At 29.5% G+C, this 12,522-nt stretch overlaps 1 protein-coding gene across 2 annotated transcripts; it reads left to right on the top strand.

Moving 5' to 3' along the window:
* Positions 1-2,542: 2,542 nt before the first annotated feature.
* Positions 2,543-4,137, top strand: LOC116001683. Of its 2 annotated transcripts, XM_031241588.1 has the most exons (3): positions 2,543-2,983; positions 3,595-3,699; positions 3,779-4,137. In XM_031241588.1, the coding sequence occupies exons 1-3, from the start codon at positions 2,558-2,560 to the stop codon at positions 3,932-3,934; spliced, it is 687 nt and encodes a 228-aa protein (XP_031097448.1). In that variant the 5' UTR covers positions 2,543-2,557; the 3' UTR covers positions 3,935-4,137. The 2 variants fall into 2 exon arrangements, with proteins under 2 accessions (XP_031097448.1, XP_031097456.1); XM_031241596.1 differs by lacking the exon at positions 3,595-3,699.
* Positions 4,138-12,522: the final 8,385 nt, after the last annotated feature.

The following is a 12,522-nucleotide window of genomic DNA, read 5'->3' as shown; positions in this document are numbered from 1 at the left end:
AGAATTGTATTACGAATAGAAACGTAGGGAAGAATATATATTATTAGAAATTGTATTACCATATTTTACATTATTAAGCAAACATTAATAGTATAGGAGTGTTTTGGGCGGGAAGTTAAAGTTGATGATATTGTTTTTATTAATAGTATAGATATATAGTATAGATATAGATTGCATTGCAAAGAAATATATGTACTGTATTATTACGATTAATAATTTTAATCTAGAATTGTATTACGAATAGGAACGTAGGGAAGAATATATATTATTAGAAATTGCATTACCATATTTGAATGTCAATTCTATTACAAATAGGAATCGTATTACCATAGTTTACAATATTACACAAACCTTAATAGTATAGGAGTGTTTTGAGCGGGAAGTTATTTTTTTTATTAATAGTATAGATATAGATAGATTGCATTGCAGGGAAATATATGTACTGTATGATTACAGTTAGTAATTTTAATCTAGAATTGTATTACGAATAGGAACGTAGGGAAGAATATATTTTATTAGGAATTGTATTACCATATTTTACAAATATTACGCAAATCTAGTGTTTTCGGCGGGAATTTAAAGTTGAAGATATTGTTTTTATTAATTAATAATAGTGTAGATTACGCAAAACTTAGGAATTTAAATTCCATTCTCACTTAATTTTCACATAATTTCAAAAGCAACTAAGGGGGGTGTATTCAATCATGACTTTCATAGAATTTTAAAGACTTTTATGAACTTTAAAAGTTTGGAGGTATTCAATCAAACTTTTAGAGAGTATTTAAAAGTCATGCGGTATTCGATCAAGATTTTTAAAGAGTTTTTAAAAGTCATGTATGTTGTATTCAATTAAAATTTTTAAAGAGTTTTTAAAAGTCATGTGGTATTCAAAAAGTTATGAATTTGTAAGAACTTTTTAATTTTATAACTTCTGTAGACTTTTATATACTTTTCCTTCTCAAATATAAATAGTTGAAATCCAACCTCCAACCCCAAGATTTCAAAATTTTATTTCTACCAACTCTGAAGGTTTTCTCTCTCTCTCTCTCTCTCTCTTTAAACTCTATTTTTTTCTCCTTATTTAAAATTTTAAACTTTATAAACCTTATACCTAAATTCAATAAATTATTTTTTCTTCATTATCCTATATTTTCTTCATACCTAAACTCTACCAATTTTTTTCTCTCTCCTAAACTTTACAAGCTTCCTCTAAAAATTCAAAATAATATTATTTTTATTTCATTGTTGCTTGTATATTTTGATTTTTTTCTATGAACTTTTTATCCTTAACTTCTAAACTTTTTCTTCTAAATACATGAACAGAGTAAATTTTTTATCTATCACCGTCAATTTTTACTATATGTTTCATAATATTCATATGTTTATTCGTAATATAATTTTTCTTTTTTCTTTTTAACAACATGCTATTACGAATAGTGAACTATTATTCGCAATAGCAATTTTAGGCTACAAAAAGAAGCACCTTGTTGTTGTTAGCAGTCCTATATTGTTATTGCAAATAATAGCTCTTTGATTGATGCCTAGTAGTATATCAAATATAATTTTTATATATATTATTAATTTTTTTATTTTATGCAACTAGTAATTATATATATTTTTTAAAAATATAAATTTCTCAAGAAAAAGTAATTATATTTTCAAATATTTTATTTGAACAATTCTATAACTATAAATTTTAGTGTTTAATATTGTTATGAATTGGTAATTTCAAATTGGCAGTTAATTTCTCACTGAAATGGTCTCTTGACTATAGTAAAATTACCAATTTGATTACTTGACTATAGCAAAATTATCAATTTGGTCCTCATTTTAACTTCAAAATAAACGAAGGACCAAATTGGTTAAAATTTTCAAAGTCGAGGGACTTAATTGGGCACGAAAAATTGTCGAGGACCAAATTAGTAATTTCGCAATAGTCGATGGACCATTTCGGTAATAAACTATGAAAATAAGCATTGTCTGGGCCACTTTCATTTATGCTATTGGCTCTCTCCCTATTCGATAGATTTCCTGAAATCATCTCATTACTGTGATGTTTTTTTGGTGTAGTGTAGTAACCCATGAATGATATCTTTTATCTGGTTATCCAAATTTATGGCAGCAGTGTTAAACTTTAAGAAACAACCTACTCAATAATGTTGTTCGAGATGGATGAAATGCATTGATGATCAGTCTGTCCAATGATTAACATATGTGATTGAGATACTTATATATATATATATCAAAAGGGTTTGTTTTAAAATTGGTCAAAGGAGGCTGCGGAAACAAAAACTCATTACAGAACCAAATTAAACAGAAGCTTAGGTTGAATTTTGTTGGAAGGCACTGAAATAGTGTAATGGATGTTTGAGTCACCAACTAATTTTTTTATTCATTCCCTACCAATAGTCATAGTAGTCTGTTTGTTATTTTTCACAATAGTTTTAATGTTGTTGTCCATATGCATATTTATTATTATAAATTTCCAGTATAAATGCATCTAATCACTTTCTTCAATATATGAATGTATATATGTAGGACTTTAAAAATAAGTATTATGGATAGAAGTTGGATGTATCGAAGACGAACTCAACGTGGTGATCTTAATCCAGATTTTGTAAAAGAATTGGAAACATTTATTCAGTTTGCATGTAGTAAACCAGATTTCATGGATGGAAGTAAAATTCGATGTCCGTGTGTAAAATGTCATCACATCAAATTTGAAGAAGCTGAGATTGTGAGATATCACTTGTGTAAATTTGGCTTTGTGCCAAATTACTTTGAGTGGAATAGGCATGGAGAAATGTCAAGTAGTATCATCGAAGAAATATGCACAAAGCGTAATGATGTTTGGAATTTTGAAGACAATAAGAAAAAGTCAGAATTGGGTAAGAGAAATAAAGGTGGGATTGTTTTAGATGGAGTTGCCCAATCAACCCATACCACAAGATCAACACTTCATCCCAAAGTTGTCATTCAACAAGTAAGTTCATTTTAATTGTTTTAGTTATAAGTGATTATATTTGGATTGTTTGAATTATGTGTTATTGTGTTGGTAGAAATTTTTTTTGATATTATTGTGAGAAAATTATTGTGATTATGTTTTATTTTGCACATTGAGTTGATGTTTGAGATATTTGTTTTATATATTAAGCAGGAGATAGTTCTATTTATAAAGGAAATTTTGCCGAATTTTTTCTTAATTTCATTTGTTTTAAATCGTAATTATGTGATACTGTGTTGGTAGGAACTTTTATTGAGATTATTGTGATAAAATCATTGTGATTTTATTTTATTGTGCCTATTAAGTTCACGTTTGAAATGTTTGTATTGTATATTGTGCATGGAAATGGCTATATTTATAAAGGAAACATTGCTGAATTTTTTTTTCTGAACTTCGTTTGTTTTAAATCGTAATTATGTACTATTATGTTGGTAGAAACTTTTATTGGGACTATTGTGATAAAAAAAATTGTAATTATGTTATATTGTTCTTATCGAGTTGATGTTTGAGATATTTGTAGTATGTATTATAGTCCTATTTGTCTTAATTTTTGTTTTGTTTCGTTTCTGTTTGTTAAATAAAATTTTTAGGAAGAGCAAGTCTGTCCTCGCCCATTTTATTTTGAATTATCAAAGCGTACACATACCAAAAAACATGATGTGCAATTCATAGTTGAGAAAGACAAACAAATTCATGTAAGTTATCTTGATTTTCCTTGAATATATATGAATTTAGATAATAAAATAATTATACTAAAGTTTTTAACTTTTGTAGGAGCAAGTTGAATTGCAACGGGGAATTTTAACACAAAATGGAGAGGATATAGATGAGAGTCAATTGTACTATGATGTGGTTGGCAGGCATGATAAGAAAAGAAGAGTTTATGAACTTGACTCCAAATCACAGCAATCAAACAATGATGGTATTTAGAATTTGAAGACTTCTATATTTCTTATGCAACAAAGATTAGATGCTCTTGACGGTGAGAGAGTTGGCACTTCATCATCACCCTCATCGCAACCATACTGAAATTGATATTGATTTTATTTTATAGATTATTATATTATTGTTTAGGCATGAATTTGGCATTAAGTACAACATTAAGTTTTTTGAATTATAAAGTAGTACTCCATCTGTCCCATTGTACCTGTCCTATTTACTATTCATTGGTCAAACCAACTCTTTCTTCTTTACTTATTTTCTTTAGTAATTTTTTATTATTTTTAAATTTAATTTTTTGTGTTTAATAGTACTTTTAATGTAGTTTCTAAATATATAAATTTTATATATTAATTCTAAACTTAATATTATGAAAAATTGGATTAAAAATTACTTTAGTCAAGCCTCGTTAAACGAACCAGACAACTATTTTGGGACGGAGATAGTATTACTTTTATATTACAAATTACGGAGTATATTGTAGTTTTGTTTTAATAGTGTTTTTGTTTATAATTATAATTGCATATTAACATTTAAAATACTACAATTAGAATTTTAACCAAATAATAATAATTCCAAAATATTTTAAAAAATAATTATTTAGCAGAATTGCGATGAAATGTGATTTTAGTGACAGAATATATATTATCATTATGACTACAAAGTTGATGACGCAAAGATTTTTGTGATGGAATTATTTCTGTTATTTTTTACAACAAAATTTTGTGACGAAAGATAAAATTTACGACAGAATATTTAGCGATGGAATAACAATGATAATTATTTCTGTCGAACTTTGTGACGGAAGACGATATTTACAATGGAACGTTTAGCATTAGAATCGCAACGACAATTATTTCCATAGTTATATTTCACTATGGAAATAGCAGTCAATATAAGTTTTGTGATGAAATATTTTCTCAAACAATAATGACGGAAGGAAACATTTCCGTTGCCTAAATTGCTACGAAGTAATTTCCTTCACCTACATTACGTCGAAAAATTCAGTCACCTTTTCCATCATCACAGTTTGCGACGGATTGTTTTTCGTCGCGAAATGAAATACGTCAAGCCTGGAGCCTACGGAATGGATTTCGTTGCCAAACGTGATTTGCGACGAAATTCTTCCGTCACGAATCGTGATTTTTCCTACCGTGATTTTTTTTTTTTTTTGTAAGTAGGTTGGGCATTTTTTTGGGGGGGTTTATTTTTGCCTAAGCTAAAAGGTTTATTTGTACAATCTCACCTTTCAAAATAGCAAACATATATATTACTATGACTATTTGTTATAATCAGGTCTTTATAAAGTAGTGTGAAATATTTCAGTTTAATTGGTAGTGATGACAAAGTCTTTTATTATATTGAGTTTACTTTGATTGCATTATGGTAAAAAAAAATTTTATAAATTTTACCAATACAATATATATAGTTATAGGAAAATGTCGATTAGTGACCAAAAACTATATTATTAAAATTAATGTTTAATGAAAAGCAGTAATATATACAAAATAATTTAAAAAAAAAATATTTGACACTTAAATATACTCCGTAATATTTAGTGATAGGCAAAATCAAATATAATGAGGGGAATTTCTTTAGTAAACAGTAATACTAATGATGGAATTTTCAATTATTAAAAAAAATGAGTTAATATTCAATTTAGTCCTCAACTATAATGATTTTTCTCGATTTAGTCCTAAATGACTTTTTGTATTTAATTAGGTTATTGATTTTGATAGTTTTAACCAATTGAGTCATTGGTTGTTAGAAGCAAGGACTAAATTGAAAAACAATCAGTATATTCGAGGACTAAATTGAGTAAAATAACTATAGTCGAAGACTAATTTTGGTAAAACTACTATAATTGAAGACTAAATTGATTATTAATAGAAGTGAAATTACCAAGTTGTTTTAATAGAATACTTAATTGAGAAAACCATCAAAATCAAGGACTTAATTAAGCATAAAAAGTCGTTTAGGACTAAATCGAGAAAAATCACAATAGTCTAGAGAACTAAATTAAGTATTAACTCTGTTTTCAAAAAAAAAAAAAAAATTGTATTAACTCTTAAAATAATATAATGAGAGAAAATTTTGTGAGTGGGTAGTTGTATTAATGGTGAGATTCTCTTTCACAAAAATAACATTTTAATGATGTAATTATACTATATCACTATATGCTTATTAACAATATGTATCATATATATCCCATGATTCTTTCTTTTTACGCATAAAAGAGATAATGGCATGAATCGTGATGGTAAATTTCTTGTCATTAAAATTTTTTTATAATTGTTTTCTATTGTTTAGCTACGATTTTACTCGTCGCTAATGAACAATTTGTGCTGAACATTAGCAATAATACAACCATCTAAGCTCACAATCAAAACTTGAATTTATTTAATTTATTATATTATTAAATTTTCGATCAGCTTCAAATTTTATGTGGAGCGTTTGATTTAAATCAAACTAAACAACCATTTAAAAGCTCTGGTCAGCAGGAGAAGAATGACGCGATCCACGAAGTGGGCGAAAACAGCGGCGGATATGGAGTTCCGGCTACGATTCCACAGTATGCTGTACCGCCGTACAGCATCCTCTAAACTAGCTAAGAAATGGGGTGTTTTGGTAAATATTACTGTAGTTATTTAGTTAAAGAAACCAAGAATTGCCGCATATTTAGTGTGGTTTAGGAATGTGCAGTGGCATTTTGTTGCAAGATAGAATCAGACCTGGCAGTTCACTTTTAAAGCGTGAATTGTGTAATAAAAATTCGAAGAGTAATTGTTTTTAAGGTGGTAAGTAAAATAACATGTAACGGTAAGTAACACTTTATCATCAAAGTATATATTATTAATACTAGTATTTTCGCACGTGCGTTGCACGGAATGGATTTGTTATAACATGTTGGTCCCGATAGGGCCGGGAAAAGTCTAGAGGGGGGTGAATAGACTTTTCTAACTTTTCAAAAAATATTATAACACTTTAACAGAGAGAATCCAAGTGAATAAATTCAACTTGAATTATGCAGCAGAAATAATAATATGATAAAGTGCTATAAACAAAGTTACGTAAAAATGAAGAGTTTCACGACATGCAACACGTTAGAAACGTCAGGAATAACTCAAATAATGAGTATATAAAGTTTGGCTAGACGTGGGAACTATCAAACCCAGATCAAATAGTATATGCAATGAATAATTGGGTTTGTAGCATAACAACGAATAAACTTTGATAGGATGAGGTTGAGTATGCAAATATATCTTGCATGCAAAAATGATGTCACGTGAATCTATAAAGCTCAAGAGTAATAAATGTGACAAAATATGCAATGCATGTAATGCTCAAATAGATAAATATGCTAGCAGATATGTGAGCAGATAAAGTAAATGACACAGTGATTTATAGTGGTTCGGAGGTTATGTAATCCTCCTACTCCACTTTCTCCTTCGTCTAGGAGAGATTCCACTATCTTCAATCACCCAGATACAATAGTGAATCAGTGCTCTTCTAGCACTTTGCTACTCCGAATGCACTTTCCCTACAGCAACACTCAAACCCGAACGTCTTGCACCCAGCTACGTTCACGAGCGTCTTGCACCCAGCTACGCCCTTCAACCAAGTGTTTTGCATCCAGCTACACTTAGTCTCCACAAGTGTTTTGCACAAAGCTGCACTCCTCCAAGTAATTTGCACAAAGCTAATCAACCAAGTGTTTTGCACCCAGCTACACTTAGTTTCCCCGAGTGTCTTGCACAAAGCTACACTCCTACAATTTTCTTTCAAGAAATAAGAGTATTTCTTTCTAAGACTTGATTTTTCTCGTGTTTAGCTCACTACTTAGCACTTTCAAATCTGATATCACTTGTAGTGTATTCAGTGCTAATATTTTTTCTCTGTGTCTATTCCCTTTTCTCGTCCGTTGTTGTCATCAAGTCTTCTTGGGTTTATATAGCTAAATTAGCTATTTGCCCTTTGTAATTCTTCAGAGCATTAAATGTTTTCAGATGGTCTTCGTCAACTTTGATGGCTCTGTCAGATGAATTTGAATATTTGCTTCTGATAATCCTCCAACGTTCTTCTGCAATCACTGATATAATTTTTCTTGTAACTTGTAGCCATCCATCCTTGACTTTGGTGTGTGAACACTTGACTTTGTTCATAATCCATAAGTCAGGTTGCTCTGAGATATATCCGTTCGGTGACTCTTGCTTGGGCATAATTAATGCCACCGAAAAGTACACTGACTTTTCTCATAATGATCTTCAGCTCCATGTAGCAAGATTATTTGAATTCACCTTTTGGAGTCATACTCATGCCATATTTAGGAAAATAATATTTTTCCTTTTTAGAAGTGTTGTTGGCAGTGTTGGACTCCTTTGGAATAAATAGACCATCCTATTTTTCTCCTTGATCATGCCATACTCAGCCTCAAAAATGGTTTTTGTTCTTCCCCCCTATTGCTTTGGATCTCACGTAAATCATCCTCATGCATGGCATAATAGGTTGACCTTTATTTATGAGGTGTAGGTCATCCTCATCCTCATTTTTAATTCCATAAATAAAATCACATTTTCCTCCTTCAAGAATGCACACGGTTAGCCTCATCCTCATAGTGACTTGTGACTAAGTCATCCTCATCCTCATATTTAATTCCAAGAGGCTAAGTCATCCTCATCCTCATTATTGATTTCAATTTCGGCTAAGTCATCCTCAATGGCCAAGTCATCCTCTCCTTTAATATTGAGCTAGTCATCCTCATAACCAATAAATTGAAGAAGCAAGGTCATCCTCATAATTAAGATCTTTCTTCCCTTTTTTTTTTAATTGATGGGTCATCCTCATCTCCAAAAATATTTCCCTTGCATGAGTTAGCCTCTAAAATATTTTGTGAGAGAACCCATTCGAGGTTGACTTCAATTTTGACTTTTAATTGCAACATCCTTATCTTGAATTAATTAATTTTCCAAAGAATTAATTGTTGCAATTCGAACCGTTGTCTTGTTCCGGAATGTCTTCGAGTCTTGATCAATCTTCCAAATTCTCCTCAATTTGTAAAGTGGAAGCGAACGACTTACAAGTATAAATTAAAAATTTATACTATAGTAATTTCCACTTAATCAACTAGGCTTGTATTCGGCGTAATCCTATACTAGACTCAAAATAAAATTGGTGGGTCTAATATTACATTTTTGGTTCATCAAAACAATTACAATATATTCCTAACAATTTCCCCCTTTTTGATGATACCAAAACCTATACCCGAACATTTTGGCTTAGTCCAATCAAAAATTGATTTTTCATTTTTATAATTTTATTTTGACTAGCCAATTTGATGAGTTTACAATTAATTGACCTACATGTTTTATAATTTAGACACGTATGAAAAGTTGCAAAGTTTAAGGTTTTAATTTTAATTTTAACTTTTGTCAATAACTCTTTTACCCTCAATTTGCATGTTACAGAATTAAAATTTTGTGTCCAAAAATTAATAAAGCAATAAAACAACTATAAAACACTATTAAACATAAACAATTCGTACATACCATATCATAAGATATCAAAATAAGCCTCATAGTATTATAATGTAATAGTGGTACGTACATAGAATACTAGAACCATAAGCCTCATAGTATTATTCTCACAATTATAATGGTTTAATTATTCTCAGAATTTGGTAAATAAAATTTTGTTACTAATTAAACTTTATTATTTTTTTTACCAATTAATTATTAATATTAGTTTGTGCGGGAAAAGTTGAAGGTGATGATTTTTCTTTTATTAATAGTATTGATTTGATACGTGAATATAGAAATAATATTACCAAATTAATAGATATTAGTTAATTTCCATTTTACATTTTCTTACCAAATAAGCTTTATTAATTATTTGACCAGTAAAATATTTAATTAATTGACTACAAAAGTTTGGGCGGGAAAAATGAAATGTGAGGATTTTACTTTTATATATATAGTATAGATTATTTTAATTTTTTTTTAAAAAATAATTACAATATGAGGTGAACTTTTAGAAACCTGCAAATTAGACAAATTGCATGAAATGAGTTAGTTTAGATACTCAATTGTAGTTTTTTTTTTTTTAGGTTCAGTAGCCTAATTGCATTTTCGTGTGCAGTTCGGTAGCCTATTTGACCCTTAGATTTGTTCATGGTAAGAAAAACCCTTTAAAAAAATAAGGACAGTAGTAACATGCATTGTCATCTTTGTTTCCTGTTATATGTTTCCTTTTGTTTCCTATTACTCCGGATTTTGTGAGTTTCTTCATAGTACTTCCTAACTGTTTATAATATTCAATTGCCATATTTGGGAGAAAATAATAGTGTTCTGATTTAGTGATTTATAAGGCAGATTTAATGAATATATATAGAGACGTGAAGAACAAAGTTAGGGTTAAAAAACAAATTTATAATGAGGTGTGGTTTTTAATATTCTGTAGGGATATGAATAGTTTGTTAGCAGTAATGATAGCACACATATACTAAAGTTGTGCAACGGAATGATACACAATAGAATATGAAGAGTATTTCCTTTTCCAATTTTAATTATGAATATATAGTATTTTATTAGATTGTCTTCCATGTTAATCAAAATATTATTTCATGCTGATCTGAACCTAATTTCTGTTTCCTTTAGGATTCTTTTATATTTTCGGTCAATTAGTAATATCAGTTTTTTTTTTCAATTTACCTTTACTATTTTTTGGACGGGAATTCTACAAAGGAGTATTTCCTTTTCCAATTTTAATTATGAATATATAGTATTTTATTAGATTGTCTTCCATGTTAATCAAAATATTATTTCACGCTGATCTGACCATTCCCTTTTCAAATATTTTATACGTATAGATTAGAACATATTTTTCCTAATTTTTAAATGATAATTAATACGTATGAATACATATGTTTAGTGCATGGTGGTTGATTAAGAATAATATATATGTTTATTGCAGGGTGGGTGAAAGCGTGGGAGAATGGGGTGATAGATAATGCAATATTACCAATTATATTAATACATATGAATGGTAAATTATAATATTATTCTACCATAATTACCATAATAATATTATAGGTGAATGAAATAGGTATGTTCTTACCAATTGACTGATTTTATGAATAACTATATATGGATAATTAATAAAATTAATATTATTAATCAATCATCAATCAATATTAGTAATAAATAAATTTATAAATAATAAATTAATTAATTAATAAAATCAATATTTTGACTAAAATGCCCCTAAGTTTGGGCGGGAAAATTTGAGAGGAAGATATTACTTTTATATATAGTATAGATAGATTATTCTAAAGATCTCCTTCATAGATCTATGGATAAGTGTTCATAGTCCAAGAAATTTACAATGCATTACATTCTACTTCTTTAACTTAAAGCTTCTTTCATTTCATCTTTACAAACACTCTTGCCAAAAGTAACTATATTGTCGATTTGTCATAATTAATTTCTTGACAATGCAAGAAACCAAAGCAAACTTGTTAAGATCAGAATAATGTACTTGATAAAATTTTCTTCTTGCTTGGATGCTCTTCCAAAGATAAGCGCATCGTCCAATGAAAAATAAATAAATAAAGATGAGTGATTTTTTATGCACTTTCTACTCATCCTCACACCACTGATATTTTCATAGCTTTCTTGAGTAAACAGGACATGGATTCTATTACAAATAGAAAGAGAAAAGAAGACAAAAGATTTCATTGATTGATACCCTTGCTAGCTTGAAAATATGCATGTTAGTAACCATTTAATGTAATAAAGTATGATAGTCACACAAGTTAAGGTTAAATCAATCAAATATTTGGCAAAGCCAAATTTGATCATACGTTTTCCAATAAAGATCGATGTAATCCTATCATTAATTTTAGTCAAGTTGAGTCATGAAGATATAAAGCCCTCCTTACTTTAGGTGTGACACTTCACGAAGCGATATCGTTCATAAGCAATTATGATATTATCATTAATTAATTTACTCAAAAAAAAAGTTTGGGATTGTGGAAATAAGGCTACGTTTGCAAGAAGACATTGATACGATTGGCATTTAGTTGTTGCCTAGGTGCTTTAGTAAAAATATAATTATTATTATTAACTTCATTTAATACTAAAGCATTAAAATCTAGTCACAATAAAAAAGAAAAATGCTCTCTAGCAACGGTAACTTTGTTTCATCGGAAATGCGCACTGATAAGCTCCCAAGATACCCATTATTTGAGTATAATTTAGGGTGCGTTGTAACGTTTCTAGTATCCTTACATGATAAATTTGTGAGTAAATGTGCTTTAAATTCACTAACCGCACGCAAAGCTACCTTTAGCGTAAATGGAGTCAATGCAGGAGTCCCGGGAGCTGTTAGGAACGAAAACCGAGCTTAAGGAACAAACCAAGCAAGTCCGAAGCCCCGAAGGACCCAAACTGACCTCCACACGCTTGTTGGTGCGCGTGGCCACGTTCCAGTAGACATCCACGCACGGCCACACGCGTGTGGATGGGCGTGGAGTTGACACTGCGTGAATTTCCTCCTAGGGCTACTTTTCGGAGACTATTTAA

The sequence above is a fragment of the Ipomoea triloba genome, chromosome 1 (genome assembly GCF_003576645.1).
Source record: "Ipomoea triloba cultivar NCNSP0323 chromosome 1, ASM357664v1".
NCBI lineage: Eukaryota > Viridiplantae > Streptophyta > Magnoliopsida > Solanales > Convolvulaceae > Ipomoea > Ipomoea triloba.
This window is presented reverse-complemented; position numbering and strand designations above follow the sequence as displayed.